The 20,112-nt window shown below is 29.3% G+C and overlaps 1 protein-coding gene across 1 annotated transcript; it reads left to right on the top strand.

The window, feature by feature from the left end:
• Nucleotides 1-4,510: 4,510 nt before the first annotated feature.
• On the top strand, nucleotides 4,511-19,395 carry LOC132939475 (sodium/calcium exchanger 3). The gene is made up of 12 exons (XM_061006651.1): nucleotides 4,511-4,692; nucleotides 15,755-16,097; nucleotides 16,173-16,351; nucleotides 16,426-16,642; nucleotides 16,732-16,970; nucleotides 17,061-17,260; nucleotides 17,340-17,433; nucleotides 17,519-17,660; nucleotides 17,737-18,075; nucleotides 18,142-18,471; nucleotides 18,560-18,738; nucleotides 18,845-19,395. Exons 2-12 carry the CDS (start codon nucleotides 15,761-15,763, stop codon nucleotides 19,064-19,066), a joined length of 2,478 nt encoding a protein of 825 aa, XP_060862634.1. The 5' UTR covers nucleotides 4,511-4,692; nucleotides 15,755-15,760; the 3' UTR covers nucleotides 19,067-19,395.
• The last annotated feature ends 717 nt before the right edge of the window (nucleotides 19,396-20,112 follow it).

Raw genomic sequence — 20,112 nt, 5'->3', positions numbered from 1 at the left:
TAGTTTGGTGGACGTTTCATTCCATTCTATTTGACCCATACGTGATGTGTTATCTTCAATGACTCTCTTTATGTATTTATGTCTTTAAATACCTTTATTAAAAGTTGTAGAGAAGAGTTATATCGGGTGACGTATAAGACTCGATTTTCGATATTTGATTCAATTGATTCTCAAAATCGATAAAATCGTTTTTCGTTTTCACTTTTTTTTACTTGTGAATAATAGGTATAAAAAATTAAAATATCGAAAATCGAGTCTTATACGTCACCCGATATAACTCTCCTCTACAACTTTTAATTAAGGTATTTTGCTATAAAACCATTCAGTAAGCCGTATTATTGGAACAAAATTGACATGTTTTTGTACGGTATTTTCGCTCGTGTGGCGTCCTCTTAAAGAAGAACGTGGGTAAGGTGATTGCATCTGGGGATGAGTAGGCGAGTTTGGCTGCTATATCTGCTTGTTCGTTGCCAGGTATGTTGCAGTGACCAAGAGTCTTCAAACTCATTAAATTCCTAACAGAAACGCACCTCATTAACAAATTGTAAATTGTATATAATAATTAACATCTAATTCCTATTTAATTAAATAATATTATATTTTCTATTTATTAATTTTTTTATTTTATTTTCTATTTTTTTTCTCTCTTATGATCTTATTACTTATAATATTATTTCCTATATGTTCCTTAAATTTTTAGTATTACGTAATGCATGAATATTGTAAAATGTAATGTAACGTCCAATGGCAACAGATGCCGCGGATAGTATGTTTAATAAAAAAAAAAAAAATAATAATAAGCATAATTATTATATTATTATTCTTTTCTGATACTGGTTTTATGAAGCGTTCTCTTCCATTTACCATTAATATTTCTTACTTACGATAACCATTCTGCAGTAATCTTTTACCGTTTTCTTCAATTCCATAGTATACCTACTTAATATTTTTTCGACTCTAGTTTTTGAAATTTGCTTATTATATATTATGATATAGGTACTCCGATAAACTGAAATAGGAATTATTGTCAACCCGTTTTTGACAATCAACTTATTAAATAAATCGTTGAATTTATTACGCATAATAACTACATCCATACTAAACAATAATGCACGTAAATAAAAATAAATACTGTAAAATGTAATAAAACACTAACTGTCAAACTGCGCGAATCAAGCAATATTGAATCTGCAATGATACTGATACAGCTAGCACTTTACGGGCCACGATACGTAATGGAAAAATGATCCAATAAAAGTAATTACCTTTGATAATTTATTAGATTACCACGATATTGTTTGACGTAGCAACATATTGTTAAACAATATTATTATGGCTGTGGATGAGTAGCAACTCGACGTGTTTAAGACGCTGGAAACCGGCGAATTCCTGGCTCCTGCCCAATAATCTTTTAGGCTTTTAGTTACGTAAATGATTCGCGGCCCGAGTAACTATCACCGATTATCGATGGTATAGTTGTTACGTTTAAATAAGCCACGTTTTTAAGTAGATACCAACTACCAAGACAGCAGTGTCCCGTATATGTATGATACTTAATAATACATTTACAGTTGACAACCACGTCCAACAGGTGTTGGGAATTTACGTAAGTAATATTGTAAAATACCTACCAATGTTTACAACATACTAACATTATGTATTGGCGTACCTATTGCCAATTACATAAATTACTGTTAAGTTACGTAGGTACATATTTTGTATTAGGCTAGATAATTTTTGACATTAGCCGGGCAAATAAACATAAATATTATAATTTTTGTCATTGAATGTAACTACTGCACCGTGGTTGATTCATTTGACGTAACTACGTATCATACAAAAAATATTAATATTTTTGAAAATATTTTTTTATATGGTTTCAAGTTGTAAAAGGCCTAAATCTAAGGTCATTAGCCTATGATAATTATAAAGTATTAATATTAGAACTATGGGGAGACATCATGTTAAACATAAGAAGGGGAATGTAAGATATATTATGTACAATTTTTTTTTTTTAGATTCTAATAGTGGAACGATAAAAGTATTGATTTTACAATGATGTGTATTTTTTTTTGTGTCTGTGTACACGATAAGTAGTCAAAATAATGCTTTGATTTTCAACTTCAGTATCTTGTTCGATGGGAAAGTGAACATTGCTGGTGTTGGGGAAAACAACATAAAAATTAAGGAAAAACGGGAATTTTTTGGTGTAACTCTAAAACAAATTAACGTATATATATGACATTTTCATTAGTTGTTTATATTTGCATTTTCTATACACGATACAATTTTCAAAATATTTTGATTTGTTTTGAACTGTTTAGGAACATTTTCTGCTTCCAATTGTATTAGTCTTTTTTTCTATGAATGTCAATAAAACTTTATTTGTTGGGTGAAAAAGCTTGAAAATTAAATAGGTATACAAGGCTCCTACTATATTGTTACAATGACATTTGAAAAATATTAAAAATCCTTAGTCACAGTTTTTATTTATAAGTATTAAAAGTTCAAATCTTGACAAAATACGGAAAAATCACGAAAATTAGCAAATTATTTTGAGTTGAGAATTCATAAAAATTTTTCTTTTTAAATACAAGATTCCTCATAGGTTTGTCTACCTTTATCAAAAAAAAAAAAAAAATGTTTACAAGCAAATCAAATTAAATTTTTATGAGCGTTTGAAATTCATATTTTTACAATATTGGATATTCACTTGATTTCTTATGTAGCGGTTTTGTTATTTTATTGTTATTCAAAAACGAATAACTGTAGGTACATGACAATTTTCCTGAATGTTAACATTTTCATTTTCTATACACCATACAATTTTGAAAATATTTTGTCTCACTTTGAGCTGTTTACGGACATTGTCAGTTTTAAATTTTTTTAGTTTTTTTTTCTATAAATATCAATAAAATTTTGTTTGTTGGGTAAAAAAGCGTGAAAAATTAATGCAAGGCTCCTGATGTGTTGTTACAATAGCAGTTGAAAAATATTAAAAATACATAGGCACAATTTTTTTATAAGCATTTAAAGTTCAATTTTTAATAAAACTTATCAAATTTGAGATGTTGAACTTTGGGCATTCTAGTGTGATGTGTTTGATCGTCAGTTCTTTGTCACAGAGTTCACAGGTCGGGCAGTCTTCTTTAATTATAAGGTGCAAGTGTGTAGGACGGGAGTGTCCAATCCGAGACCTTGTGATAACTACGTGGTTTTCCATGGGCTGATTGATAATTTGATTTCCTTAAGTTTGTTTGTGATTGGGTGTGTTAAATAGTTAAATTTTTAAACTCATCATTGTTTAGCTTGGATTTTTAGTTTAGTCTGCTATACATCGAGAGCATATAGAATAATATGAAACTCTACAATTTCTGAGCCCTACTTATAACTCATAATTTAGTCTTAAACTTAAACTACTCGTCCTAAATAGTAAATTATCAAAATACATAGCAAAATAGTCTGCTTTGGAATATAAAATTAAAACTGTATGTTGTCATTCAAAAAAATAAAAACTTAAAAAAAAATTGAGGATAAAAAATATTAAAATATATACCTACATATTTTTTAAAAATGTTGTTTTTAACGACTAGAAACAATGTAAAAGATTTTTTTCAAAATCATTTATACTATTTGATATAATGTGTGTTAAATAGTAAATTAATCACGTGGCATATATTATGTGAAGTGTAAAATTGCATCTGTTTTGTGATAGTATTTTATTATAAAGTGTTATTGTTATATAGACATAAAGTGATCGGTTAATCGGTAAAAAAACCGAGTATAAAAAGTATTAAAAAATAATACAACTATCGAAATACCAGTTGTCCGCTGCCATAATAATAGTAATACGTAATAGTATAGGTATTTTATACACGCGTAGGCGGTAGGTAGGGACAATAATTATTATAGATGCATGTGTATAGGTCAGAGGCGACAGTGGCGTCATTTTCAGTAGGACGCAAGGATAATTAAAATATGCATTACCATATTATTATAATAATATAGCTATAGTATTATCTGATGAGTTTGCTTTTCATCCCACATAGTCAAACGAGAAACACAGCTGACATGACGCATTGACGCCACTGCAGCAGTGCATTGAATTTATTAAAATTATTATACATTTGTACATCGTAGAACAATAAATAAAAAGAATAAATAGTCATGCTTCATCTAGTTCATCTCGATATATATTATACATTATAATAATATCGTTTAATTATTGCTGTAAAATTGTTTTGCGGTCATATTATTATTTCGCTGACGGCCGTGAACGGGAATTCAGAATTTGAACCGGTTACCAAAAGCAGAGAAGCACCTTATAGATAAGCGGTATTTAGGTAACACGATGGCGAATGGCGGACCGCCGCCGTTCACTCCCGCCGCCGGTGCATACCGCACGGGTTCGCGGGCGCGCGGAAAACAACACGGACGTATCGCGATGACCGATGGTGCGGCGGCGGCGGCGGCGGCTCATGCGTCGGATGTACCGGGCCGCGGCGGCCGGCAGCGGGAGTCGCGTTTCACGACTCGCGGGAACAACAACTGCTCGCGAGCGCGCGCCCATACGCATCATAATAATAATTATCGTATTGTATTATTATTACGTCGCCCGCCGCGTGTGCATTCTAAGGAATATGTAGAGCCCAGCGAAAACCGTTCGAGTGGATATAAAATATTGTAATATAGGTATGTTCTGGAAATACGTCATATTATTTTATATTATTATTTATAATTTATACTGTCATTGTATTTTGACGATTTATATGCGAAAGCGAAATCGAATATGAATAAAAACATGGGAGAATACCTCTACCTGTTGCGGGAACGGTTTCGTTTTTATTATATTATTACCACGAAAGTGAAAATATTCCGGTCCGCCGTTACGCACATAGGTACACGTCTTACCCGATAATTGTACACGACGACGTTGGATGAAATGGAGCGCGTTACGGTCCAATCGGTTTCGTAGATTTTCGTCGCTGCAGTGTACGGCAGTTGTAGTCATTATAGGTACCCGCAGAGAAAAATACAGGTGAGGAGACTCGGTGCGGTCGTTTTTTGTTTAGGCACTATAAATATTTCATGTGGTAGTGGCACCGGTGACGTAAGGACGCGCCGAACATTTCTATTTTGTTTAATATTTCAGTAATAGCTACGTGTTCGCTTATAATATAAATAAATACACCATACAAGACGTATGAAATAATGTCGTTTATCCGCGAATTTGAAGGCTATAAAATGCATTGGCACGTACCTATTATATCTACGTATAGGTATCGACTATCGGTATTATAATAGTCATTAAACTGCGGTGCCCGCGCAACGATAAATTATTTGCCGATGGCTGTATATTTTTATTTATTTATTACTGTTTCTCAAATCGCGCGGAGATGTTCAACACGCACACAACTGTATTGTTCGGTCCCCTTAGGCCTTAAATGGGGTTCCTCGTGGCGACGAGGGTGTCTCGTCACATTCAGCAGCTATAGCATAGGTATACCGTATACGGTGCTGCGTATTGTGCTGCGTTGATCATTCGGTCTTGGAGACGTAGTCGGAGTGAGGAGTGACATTGTAATAATTGTATAGGTACACGGTAAATTCCTAAAAGAGGCTACGTGTTAAAGGTGGTTTTAAACGGTAGCCCGTAGAGTCGGGAAAAAAATAATTATGCTGACCATCATAATTTTTCACCAAGTTAACGCACAGTAATCAAACCAAAAACGTGTGCAAATTATTTAAATATTTTTATATTTTTAAAGATTTTAAATTTATTGTTTTTAAAAATGTGTATTCTCTATACTGCAGCAGCATTATTGCTCTTCTCAAAAATTTAGTTAGGTACTAATAGTTTTGTTTACGAATTACTAGTTTACTACAGTTATGGTTATATCTACTGCACGTTATACGAGTATCGGAGAATATAGATAATAGAGATGTATATTTAATAAGGTATATTAATGTGGTATATATATAACAACATAATGTAATATGTATAATCCGTTAATGTAATAATTCATGTTTAATTTATATTTTTAAGTATATGACCTAACTACTGATAAAATAAATAAACCATATAATAAAATTGTAATATACTATAAATAAATATCTCCATGTGTATCCTCATCAATATACCTTCTTAAAATTATTTCTGTACAAGAAAGCCACATTTATTATAAATGAAGAACCTAATTTTTGTTTACCTAAACACAAAAAAACATTAAATTTAGTTTTCTCACCACCTATACTTATTTAAAAATCTGATGTCGTCAATTTGTAGTATATGTATAATTTATTTAAATATTTTAAAGTTTTATTTTTTAATTTCCATTAAGTTTTCATATAGTTGCGTAAATTGTAAAGTTTGAACTAAGTGTAGGAGGAGAAATATTATATAGATGGATGGGTGAAATGTACGAGAATAAACGCGGTGAGACACAGAGACAGTGTTATAACGTCTTATAAGTTATACATGCCGTATCTGTGTCAATAAATAAATTATAACTTTTAACTTATGGGTATATAATATAATATGTATTATCCAAAATAAACCTTTCAATAGTGATTTGATAAACAGATAGGTACAAGTACTTAAATTACTGAATATAAAAATAAATGTATTAGTACCTATAGGCTATAATAACTACCTAATTAAAATGATTTTTTTTTATAAGACTACCTACACGTTTTGTGTATTGTCAATTTAAATAATTGAAAGTCGCTGTATACTTACTCAATACCTTTGGCAAAATAAATCTTAATTTTTACTGTATGCCCGTACTTTGTATATATCATATTGATTTTTTACGTTTTTATTATTTAACTTTTTTTAATAGCAACCTGTAGTTCAAAGAGTTAAATAAAAAAAAGGCAACTCATTTAATTTAATTTTATATTCTGAGAATTGTTATGTATTTTAAATTTGTATATTGAACTAATATAGTTTCAGCATAGGTTCCTACTCAGAAAAATCTTTTACTTTATAATGTGCAATTAAAATTAAGTGCTACCTTTTAAAAGGCCTTTAAAATTGGTTTTTTTTAAGTGAACTGTATGTAATTTTTTTAGTAAATACTTCAAAAGTTTCATGATTATTTTTATAAATTCCCTAAACAAATTAGTTATTCTATTTGATAATATGTACATTTATATAGTTTAAAATTATGCAATACCTACACCTAATACATCGATTGTATTCTGACGTATTTTTTTTTCTGCTAACAATTTTGGGCAGTGAAAAAAACTTTAATATTTTAAATCTTTAAATGTATAGTTCAAAATAATTGTAATAAGTTTAATCATTTGAATGAAAACTAAACACTAATGGTAGGCAGGTACCTACTTCAAAAGTTTAAATGATGACTTGGAATTTTCATACGCAGAAACTTGATTTTAGTTATTGGGTTATAATATTTATAACATAATAATATAAGAGAATTTACATTTTCATTGATCTAAGTATTTACTAGTAGTAATTTATGACATTTGAATAAGAATAATTTACAGTTTTTATTTAACAAATTTAAGTTTTAGAAATTATTACTATGTATTATATAATATAATATTATAATCAATGCTCGAATTGGGAAAAATTAAGTAGAGGAGTTCAATCTAACGATTTAAAAACTGCGTTCCAAAGGCGCAATTATTCAACACAGACCATACGAAAAACATTAGGGGAGCTCCGTCCCCCTGCGCACCCCCCCCCCCCAATTCGAGCACTGGTTATAATGTTTTATATAAAGTGACAAATTTATGTCCGTAGTCAATTAACTATTACTATTTGTAATGTAATATCTTTGATACGATTTTGAAATTATAAGATTATGTTATTACAGTATGATAAAACTAACAAACTAACAAACTACAAAGACACACTTTGTGTATAACCACAGATATTTATATTATAATATAATATAATTTGTATATATGGATATCTGTGTGACAATGTGGTTGTCACGTGTTTTTATTAAATTGTAATAAAGTTAGATATAGGTATTAAATAATCCATGTGAGTTGTAAATGTAGTTTTTATTAATTCCCGGTCTCCCGGATTTTATCCGTTTCAATCATATAATATGTACTAGCAACAAATAGTATACTATTACCTACCTACTTAATAGTCATTACCGAGAGAGCCTCTCTAGTCATTACCTATACTATTTATAAAATTTTATTATTTTGTATTTTTAAAATTTTTTTAATTTTCTGTGAAAAATAATTGTATAAAATGTTATAAATATAATGAGCAGATGAGTTGAAAACTTGTGTGTTATTTACGTGTTAGTTAAAAAAATTCGAGAACAATTTCAAAAAATGTATGTTCTTTTATTATGCATAAAAAAATATATTTATAAAAGCGTCGAAATGTATTGAATTGTTCATAATCAAGGCTAAAGAGCAATCGGGTACTAATAATAATAGCTTTGATGTGAACAAATATTATGGTTTTTTATTATGACGAAAATTTAAAAAATAATAGAATTTACAAATTTGTTCGGGGTATATTTTGGACCTTGGACTTTCACTGCATCTGCAAGTATATTTAAAAATATGCTAATTGGAATATACAACTCTATACCATAGTAATAATATGATAGTACCATTTCTACATTTGTTTACATTCACACCCAGGCAAGAATTGGGCTGACGGGATGACGGGAATTTTTCCGGTGGCCGCCACAGTGATCTGAAATCCAATTATAGGCGGAAAAAGTTATTATAAAATTACTTTACCTAGGGACTTTTTTTGTTTTAGAACTCACATAAATATATTAACGAGTTTAGAACAGTGGTGCAAAAAAAAAAAATATCCGTGGAAATCTTTGGTTTTTAAGTTATAGTTTTTTTAAGTTCCTGATTTTTGTTTTTTTTTTTAAATGCATGAAGTATTTTATGTATGTAACATTGTCAGATCTTTAACTGAGTATCAAGTATGACAAGTAATGGCTTCTTACGCATGCTGTCTCCTGTTACAAAATTGGAGGTCTTAGTGACGTCCTACAGACCTCTCGGTTTAGTCCATCTAGGGGAGAGGAGACATCTTCTAAGGTTGGATGAGTGTCGAGTGTAGACCTAACCTAATATAAGATGCAAGCTAAATGGTGACATAACCAGTAGTTTGACTGCAAGTTTGAGCGACAATTTCTGAATTCTGATTGCACCATCGTTCTTGACTTGTTAATATACGTAGGTTCTAAAAAGGTCGCCCGGTAAAGTAGTATTGATTTATACCAAAAAATGTGTTTAGTGATGCCTTAGTGATAACATGAATCATCCGAGCATTCTCGATTGCCTGGTAACTTGAGGCATTCATCGAAAAAATATTTAAATATCTGCCGTCGCAATATTGAAACAGATGATGAGATCATCAATAAAGTAACAAGTAACCCAAAAACATTTACCAAAGAAGTACGAACTAGTGTACTAATCAATCAATTAGTTATAAATACATTTGTATTAATACATTTACCAGGAGTGTATAATATTTTTCATAACAGGCCGGTATAAGTACAGATTTCCCTGGTCAAATTTATATCCCAATCCCATCCCTGTTCACACCACTTAGGAGGCGCGTATTTTAGGGGGGCGGTGGCCCATTTACAGTCCACCTTAGTATGTATTTTAAAACTTATAAGATTATAAAAAATTGTATGATCAACTATTTTTTTAAATAAATTTGCATAATAATATTACGAATTTACGTTTTAAGATAGTATCAGTTAAATCGTGATAATGATTTACACTGAGATAGATAAAAATATTCTTCTATATTATACACTTATCACTAGGTATTCCTAAAAAAATAACCCCCCCCCCCCAAGATGAGGTCCCAGATACGTGCCTAATATTTAGGCATAATACAATAATAAATATTATACCATTTTTTTTATTTAATTTCCTCCTAAAAATCGACAATATACAATATATATATTATACATAGGTATGTAAAAATGATATTACGTTAAACAAAAATAAAACACCGCCCCTTAGTTCCACCTGTGAGGGGAAATTACCCACCCTGTCCACCCTCTAAATACAGGCCTGAATTCAACGGTTAATCCTTGAAGTTATCTGCAATTACAATAGTTGTAACAATGAAAAACAGAGGAAGTCGTTCTGCTGTATAGTGAGCGTTGAGTATACTTCGGCAGTGAGTAGGTATGTCATTGTAATGGATGTATTAAATTTGAATTCAATGATAAAGCTCTGCATACAAAAAACGATTCTGAGCAGGCAGCAAATATTTCCAAGGATATTTTATAATTAATTTATATTAGGTGTATACATTTATTTTTATATTATTAGTACACTAATACCGCGGTAGCGGGTAGGTTAAACTTATTTATAATAAAATATAATATATTACATCAGTCCCGGATCCAGAAAATAAATTTTTGGGTAGGCTCATAAAATTAATCCCAAAAGTTAATAGGTACAGGTAATACAGTAAAAATCAAAATTATTATAAATAAATACAGAATAATTTTTATTTAGTAATTATTTTTAAAAATTAAAATAAAGACATAAAGTTGTATTGAACAATTTAATCTTCTCGACTTATCACATAGAAATTCATTTAGAGTTTCGTATGTATTTTTTATCAACACTTCATCGTTTTTTTTCCCAATTCAAAGCTAGGAATGTAATTGTTTACTGCAGGTTATGGTTGATCTGTTGTCAGTTTTAATTCTTCTCATTGACAAAAAATTATTTTCAGCTGTAGAACTTGAAATTGGAATTGCTAAAATTCGTCTGTCCATTTCATTAAGCTCTAAGGAAAATGTTGACAGTAGTTATAATAATAAAAATAATAATAATATTTAAGAGTTAATATGAGAATTTATCTTGCCATCGTCATGTTCAATAAAACTATTTATTTCTCTGTGACCATGTAAACCTATATCTTGTATTCCGTAATATAATATTGTAATATACACATCTGATTAATAAGATTCATAATTCATCTATTTTTTTGAGAAATCTTCTCTTAAAGTTGAGTAGTTACCTATTTGATTTTATTGCTATAGAACCTGTTTTTTTTTAGCGGATATCTACAATGTACGATTTATAATTTATAAAGATAATTTATGAATGCTTGAAGAATTGTGTTTTTCTAATGTGTTTTCAATATGGTTCCTATCAGAATAACCACTATAATAAATTAAAACTTCATCTCTATATCTCGAATTATCACTAGTGAAATGACCACGACACTAAAAACAAATCAATAATATTATACCTATATATTTTATGCAATGTTATTTCATATAATATTAAGGCACGGGGTGCCAATGTAATTTTGAACACAAAAATACGCTTTACGGGAATAATGATCCTGTAATGTATAGAATCAACAAAATTTGATAATTTTTTTTTAGCTAATAGAGGGTTAATTCTACAGGCCGCATCGAACTCAGTTTTTCAATATTTTAATCTCAAACTTTATAATATGTCTTCAAAAAGTATTAAAGCGTTTTTTATAAATTATACTATACAATTATTTGAAATAAAATATAAAATTGGAGTTTGATGCGGCCTTTAGGAAGTGTTCTTCTTTGAGATAAAAAAATAGCTATCAAAATCCGACAAGGCAATTTTTTTGATATTATACAACGTATCAACTCTCCCTCTAAATAGATATCGGGAAGTAGATTAGTGGAAAAGTATTATAATTAAGGTGGCAACTAAAATATTAATTTTAATTTTCAAATTTTATAGAATTGCGGATAATTTTAAAAACAGGCACCGGGTCTTAATTAATAACAGCTGTTATTCTTATAAGTCAATAAGATGTGACGTATCGTAGAACGATGTGAATAGGTTCGTGGTATAAACAATTTATAATTGGTTAAATTATTTTGAAAGTTTTAATTATTATAGAAAATGGGTAATTTAAGTAACAGTGGAATGTTTCAAGTTTTTATGGGTAATATTTTTTATTTACAACAAAATAAATAGAAATGTTTAATGAAAAATCGTTATTTTTCATATAAATATCCAATTACCTATATCAAAGTTTGATTTCCAAACAGTCATAAAAATGTTATGTTGGTTTATACTTTATACTAAACTTTTTTTAAATTCACGTAAAGAAAGCTTATGAAAAATCTTGTATTACATTTTCAAAACTTAGGTAATAAAATATAAATTTTTAATAATTTTAAAATACAAAATAATTTGCAAATTTTCATGATTTTTGAAAAATGTTGTAAAATTGTATTAATGAGATGGTTATGGTGAATTTCTTCCTTAAGTTCTTGAATGGTTTATGGTTTATTTTCGTAGAAGTTAGATAGCACGACTTGGGATAAACTAATATCCATGGATGGAGTTTCTTATTTTGTCGCAATTCAATAACGGATAACCGTATAGTTATTTTAAATTCAAATTTGGACGAAATTACATATTAAAACCAATAATAACGATTTTAGTTATTTTGTTCTAGTTTACAAATATTATTCGTACTTGAAACTTTTAGAGTATGTATATTGTTATATATTATACACACAATGACATTTTCAAATGCAATTTTTTCGAAAAAAATGAATTTAACCTACAGCACTACTAACTTATGCTTATAGGTAGTTAAATAAATTAATTTAATCACGATATTTTAGGCTGACAGCACGTCTTCGCATTTTTCGTATACAATGATTTTATATCTTTGAATTCAAATTTAATACATATATTACAGTGACTCTCTAGACACCTAATGCACAGCAAAGCGTTAACCAATCAATCATTTTTTTTGTTTTTAAACACACATTGTAAAACCAATGCATTCATTGCTCCGTTCACTGAACTAGCGAGTTAGTATTTAATTTGGTGTGAAAAGTGGAAAAAAAATGAAGAAACCTCTACAGATATTATGGCTATTTTAGACTCGTGTGATTCGACTTTTTATCCAAATATGAACCATTTGTTACGAGTTTTGGTAACCCTCCCTTCCCAGTATCTACAACTGAAGTTGAACGATCATTTTCAACTTTAAAAAGAGTAAACACACTAATTCGAAACCAAATTGGAAATTATGTTTTTTAAGTCATTGGGAAATATCAGTTTCACCAAAAGACGTGTTGAATATAATGGCAAAATCAAAAATAAAATTATTATTATAAATTATAATTTTATTATATCAATGTTATATTTATACCTGCATTTTTTTTTTATTTATACGATATTTATATTTATTATAGTACGATAATTATTACTTTATATTTACATATTTCACCTATTGAATAACAAAAATTATTTTTTTTTACAATATATATAGCATATTCTGTACGTAATTACGAATTTAATTTTTGCTTAATTAATAAGAATTGTTAAAATTATTTATTATTATTATTATTTTTTTTTTAACTTGACTCCCCCCCCCCCTTGAAATAAAATCCTGGTTACTTCCCTGCCGTTCAGAGTCTAATAATAAATACAATAATATGACTACAGCATTTATTTTCAATCTGCAGTGTCCAAACCCAAAAGAAAAAGTTTAAATTATTATTATTTTAAAAAGCACGTCGTTAAAGATAATGAATATAATAAAATGAAATTGAGGTTTGTAAAGGTATATCTAATATTTGGTTATGTGCCTATGTAAGTAGACCGCTTCAACGAATATTATTGGTTCCCAAAAACCCTTTTTTATATACACATTGCGTCCCCAATGATATTTAACAACTACATTAACTGCAACCGAAAATATTTAAGTGAGTTTACTAATTGGTTCCAATGTAAAAACAATATTATCCTTTCCATTTAATACAGACTATTAGCTAGGACTGTCAATAGCAATATTGAACACTATATTATATTGTTAAGATAGGTTTAAAATATTGTATTTCATCGTTTCATTCATTCGTTATACATTTATTAGTCAAAAACAAATGAATATCAATATTTAAAAAAAATATATAAAAGTTAAAAATACAGCTTTTATGTATAAGTAACCATCTTTTTTTTACATTTCTTAACGCATCAACAAATTTATGAATGATCAAACAAACTTATAAATGAACAATTTCACACGACATTGGGGGGTGCATAATCTATTAACATAGGTACCTCATCGAGACTCAATTCATAGTTCGTAATGTATACCTAGTGGCTAGTTGTTAGAAAAATTATAGTATGCAGTAAGTGAAGAATTTATTGAAAAGGATGATACATAATATATTTTGTTATGAAAACACTGAATATAATAATAAATTACCATACTGCAATTGGTTTAAACAATTTTAAAATATTTCTTCATAACCTAAATTACCAAACTTGTATTATTGTCTACAGTTGTATTATAAATTATAACGTTTAATTGAAAAATAAATATCAGTCCAAAAACAATATGGTCTTAGGCCAAATTTGGAGTTCCCGAAAAATAAATTGTTTTAATAAACTATATAAGTAAGCAGGGCGGTGTTTCTGTCGTAAGGTTTTACCTATAGGTACTAATTTTTAGATTCTGGGTGGAGTAATGAATGTATCTCTATGTATATTAGTTTTGTTATATATATGCACTATGCAGATATGTGTTTTTTAGCGTAGACATTTTTTACACCAATAAAAACGCTTCTATACTCAATATTTAGGGTGGATTCTGGGGAAAAACTATAAAAACATTTACAGAAAGTTTGGAATATTTACGCAACACCTGCAGTTATTGACAAAATTGATTTTTGTTATTTATTGTAGGTGATTTAAAAATGAATAAAACCATAGATAGGTACTTAACATTTTTACCAAATATTTAAATTAGCCTTTTCTAGAAATGTATAATTTTCAAAATATTTTGGTACTTTTGTACTATTATTATAAACATTTGAAATGTTCTGCTTTTTTAGTATTTTTTTTACATATTATTTGTAGGTATAACACAATTTTTATTTATAAATTAAATATTAGCTATAAAATTTAATGCAATATTTCTCATATAAGTTGTTCTTACAGCAATTAATAAATATCAAAAATATACTTCGTACATTTTTTTTGTCAGTGTTTAAAGTTTAACAAAATATATATATTATTTTCTAATTAAAACTCATGACATTTTTAACGTATAATAATTGTATGATATAATAATTTGGATATTTACACCGTAAAACTATTCAAGCCATTTTACGGTTTGTCGGTATATTTACTTATAACTTATAAGTTGATAGCATAAATATATGATTAGGTATATATTTATAGTTAATACGTATGCAATATTAGTATATAACTATAATATTAAACACAAATAAAATATATTCGATGTTTTAGGCAAAAACTGGTTTAAACCTACCGTAGTTATAATAAAAAGATCATATTTAATCATAACTATACTTATAATATAAATAAATTATAAAACATCCTTGGCTGACTGCTCAGAATCATATTTCGTAAGCAATGATTTTTCATTAAATTCAAATTTAATACGATCCATGTAACATTTGACGTAATTACTGTTGAAGTACATTCTCCGTCAGTATAATAAAGTACTGTAATCCGCAGTGGCGTATATTTACGATAGTGTATTGGTAAGGGTCGTGCTACTATAGAGTGACTTCCCTTTGTTTTTTATTTTTGTACACCTTGACATAATTTTAATTTTGTAACACTTATTTATTGACACATTGTACATTCTGGTAAATATATTAATTATTTATCTGATAATATTGTTTAGGTTCTTTCAACTTATTTAAAACATTAATCTGTGTAATGATACTTTTAAACATTTAGTTGAAATTTTTTATTTTTTTTTCATTAGGTAATTATGGGCCACGGAAATACAAGTAGTTACCCGTGGGGACCAAACGATGTATGTCCTGGTGGATTAATTTTACCTATTTTGGACGAACGACTATGGCCAATCAAAGTACGGGTGGCTGTTTATTTATTTACGTTGCTTTATTTCCTATTGGGAATATCTATTGTTGCTGATGTATTTATGACTGCTATTGACAAAATTACTAGTCATACAAAAAAAGTTTATTTGGCTAAAGAGTTGAAGCCAAATGGCTCGGACATTTCTCTCCGACCAGACCAACCCGAAGTAATAGAAGTGCGTATATGGAATCCAACGATTGCAAATCTCACATTGATGGCTTTAGGTTAGTAATAATACAATTTTGAATTTTAAAATTCAAATAAACATTTTTGAATTATATTTGCAAATAAATATACAGGTACATCATCACCCGAAATTTTGTTGTCTATCATTGAAACGGTGGGCCATCATTTTGAAGCTAGAAAATTAGGACCAAACATCATTGTCGGATCAGCTGCTTTCAATTTGTTAATTATTACTAGTTTATGTACACTTTCGTTGGGCTTCAACGAAAAAAGAAGAATACATGACTTAAAAGTATAATAGCATTTTTAACTAAATCTTTATATTAGTAAATTGTACTAAACATATTATATCATGTGCTATTTCAGGTATTTTTAGTGATCGGTGCATTTAGTTTCTTCGCTTATATTTGGCTCCTTTTAATAATCGAAGTAATTTCGCCAAATGTCATTGAATTATGGGAAGCTGCGGCGACGTTCTTGTTATTTCCAATCCTCATGTTTTTCGCTTATGCCACCGATCAAAATTGGTGTGGAAAAAGCACTGAACATAACACACATCAACTAGACCTAGACTTAGGGCAGAGTAAGCGTATAATAATTAATCATAATTATAAAGGTGAATAAACAGTACGTGTTTTTGTGTGAAGCTTATACATATGTAAACTGTAATAGATGGAACAAAAAATCAATTAATTTTAAACAATGGAAAAATAGACAAGGAAAATTTGATTAAATTCGTGAAAAATGTAAAGAAATACTCCGGGATAACTGATGCAGACGCAGCAAAACTGGCCGCTACCAAATTGATCGATTCAACACATCGCGGAGCTATGTGGTATCGCATTGGAGCAGTTAGACGGTTTACAGGTGGCAAGCAAATAGAGCCTGTCTTAGAAGACCATCTCAGACAAGTATGTAGTATAAATAATTTAAATATCAAATTTATATTTATCATTCAAATCTCCTGCTAAAAATATAACACCCTACTATATATTATATAGGTTTATGATGTAATAAAAAAAAATGGCGAAAATGGATACGATACATTAAACCATAAGCCGCCTACTTTGTCACATAACGATGAAACAAAATATGCAATAATAGAGTTTCACGCCCCCACAATCGCGGTTAATGAAAATATAGGACGATTTCCCGTCACCATTTGGCGACACGGAAATCTAAACACTAAAGCAACTGTTAGGTGAACTTATACACGATATACTATTTAGTATTTTATTTAAATTATAATCGAAACAAATTGACATATATTGAAATTACAGAGTGGATAGTATCAATGGAACAGCTAAGGAAGGAGAAGATTTTGTGAAAGTGAAGGAGATTGTTGAATTTAAAGAAAATGAAGAAGAAAAAGAAGTATGACATACCAGAATAATTATATAAATAATAATACTTATATCTATATAATATTATGGATTTATTTTTGTTTTTTCCAAACTAGATTAGTATTGAAATACTTGATGATAATAAATGGGAACCAGATGAAGAGTTTTTCCTTAGATTGTCTGTGGTCCATCATAAAGATTTATCTGTAAAACTAGGTTGTATTTCAATCATGGAAGTGACTATAATCGACAACGATGGTATATACAAATTTGTTTATTTGCTTAAAATGTATTTAATGCAAGTATTAAATTATGTTATTTTATTTTATTTTAGAACCGGGTATTATAAGCTTTGGTAAAAGAGGACTTTTGGTAAAAGAGAGCACTGGGTTCGTCGAGGTGCCAATTGTTCGAACGCATGGATCAGACAGCGAGGTCAGTGTCAAATGGAAGACTATCGATGAATCGGCCATTTCCGGGCGAGATTATATAGGTGGCGAGGGTGAAATCATTTTCAAAGATAAAGAAGTGGCTAAAATTCTACGAATCGAAATAATCAATGACATGTGTCCAGAGAAAGACGAATGTTTTGAAATCAAATTGTTTGAAACTACAGGCGGTGCCAGAATTGGAAATGTTAATAGGATAGCCATCACGATCAGTAGTGACGACGGCAAGTGTTTTTATTATAAGGTCTACTTCAAGTAGAGTTTTAACTGTTGTGTGTTTGGCTTTTTAGATTTTGATTCAGTGGTCGATCGTCTGATGTTGCTGACTAACATAAACATTCATGCACTTGAATTGCACCGCCAAACTTGGGCGGAACAAATTAAAACAGCGATGACTGTGAACGGTGGCGATTTGACCAACGCAACAACTTTGACTTATGTTTTGCACTTTTTTTCGTTTTTTTGGAAGGTCATATTTGCTTTCATACCGCCAGCGGCCGTGTTTTCTGGTTGGTTCAGATTTTTCACCTCCCTGACGTTAATAGGGGTCATGGCCACGATAATTGGCGATTTGGCTACAATTTTCGGTTGCTTGATTGGACTAGACGACGCCGTGACTGGTAAATCCTAACAACTCAACGGTCATATTTTGTATGTCCTACGCCTAATTTAAACAGTTTACACATTAGTTTCAATTTATTATTACAGCAATTACAATAGTGGCACTCGGAATGTCACTACCAGATATTTTGGGTGCCTGCATGGTCACTCGAGCGGAAACCCACGCAGACGAGGCTATGATACACATCGCAGGTTCAATAGCTGTAAAAGTATTGATGGGCGTCGGACTGCCGTGGTTTATTTCTGCTTTGTATCACTACTCACACGTAAACATTATTTTTTTTATTAAATTTAGCGCACATCGATATAATATATTAATAGTATCGTAGCTATAAAACTATTATAACATCTGTATTTTGGTTTTATTTTTAGGGAAACTTGTTCGAGATTCCGTCGACTCGTATCGGTTTTAATGTTCTTTTATATTCTGTTATGGCGATTTTGGCTGTAACTGTATTAATGGTCCGCAGAAATGTTGAGTTTTTTGGAAAAGCGGAATTGGGTGGACCGACGAAAGGAAGATATATTACTGTGGCTATATTAATCTCGCTGTGGGTAATTTATTTGTCACTCACTTGTTTCCAAACGTTTTAATTTAATTTTAATGAAATAATAGCGCCAATAGTGTTCTTATCGGCCACAATATAGTTACTACTTACGTATTTTACTTTGTAATAATTAGTTTATAATTTAATATTAAAATAGACTAAAAATTTGTTACTTAAAATATATTATTATTAAAAATATATAATTTATATATTGTGTAATGATAAAAAAATATTTTTATTTTGTTTTATTTTATTAAAATTGTGTAAAAACAAAATATGTTGTCAATATTTTATATTTTTTTATTAATTAGTTTTTATATATGTTTGCAAACAGTACTTAAAAACAGTATTCAAAACTATTAGTATGCCTTAAAATTATTTTTGTCATTATTCTAAAGTTCTAAATATTTAAAATTTAAGAATCTTTATGTATTAATTAATGCGTATTAAAAATGTATAATATTTAGTATTTACTTAAAGATAATAATATATAATATTAACGTTATAGGTTCACTTATATAATATTATATATAACATATCATTGTTTTCTCCTCTACATGATGTATATTTTGTTATTGTTCAAACTTCAAATAATATATGTAATCCCACTAATCCCTCATTACAAATATTTTCACTATTTTGTAGAAAAGAAAAATTAAATCATCGCTCGGCAATAGTCAGCTCAGGATCTAAAGCGATAACCTACCAACAAATTAAAAAATGGAGAACATGATAATACGAATAGGCATACTTAATCTATATAGGTATTTATGTATGATGTCCTTGATCCTGTAAATGTTTATTAGTATGGATTAAAGTAATGACTATAGGGAACGGAAATCCGTTACATCCGAATATAAATACACGTGATTGTATATTTTTATTGAAATAAGATAATTGCATGCTGATGATAAATATGCACGATTTAAATCATTCTAATCGAAATGATAACAATTTAATTTACATATTTTTACATAAAATATGGTTAGGTTAGACAGTCTGTGTGCGCATATTTTGAAACATATTTACACATTTTGTCGTTTATTGATGTTAAAATCTCAGCACGTAGGCATAGGATATAGACATAATATA

The sequence above is a fragment of the Metopolophium dirhodum genome, chromosome 2 (assembly GCF_019925205.1).
Source record: "Metopolophium dirhodum isolate CAU chromosome 2, ASM1992520v1, whole genome shotgun sequence".
Lineage (NCBI taxonomy): Eukaryota > Metazoa > Arthropoda > Insecta > Hemiptera > Aphididae > Metopolophium > Metopolophium dirhodum.
Note: the sequence above shows the minus strand (reverse complement) of the source record. Positions and strands in the feature narration are given on the sequence as shown.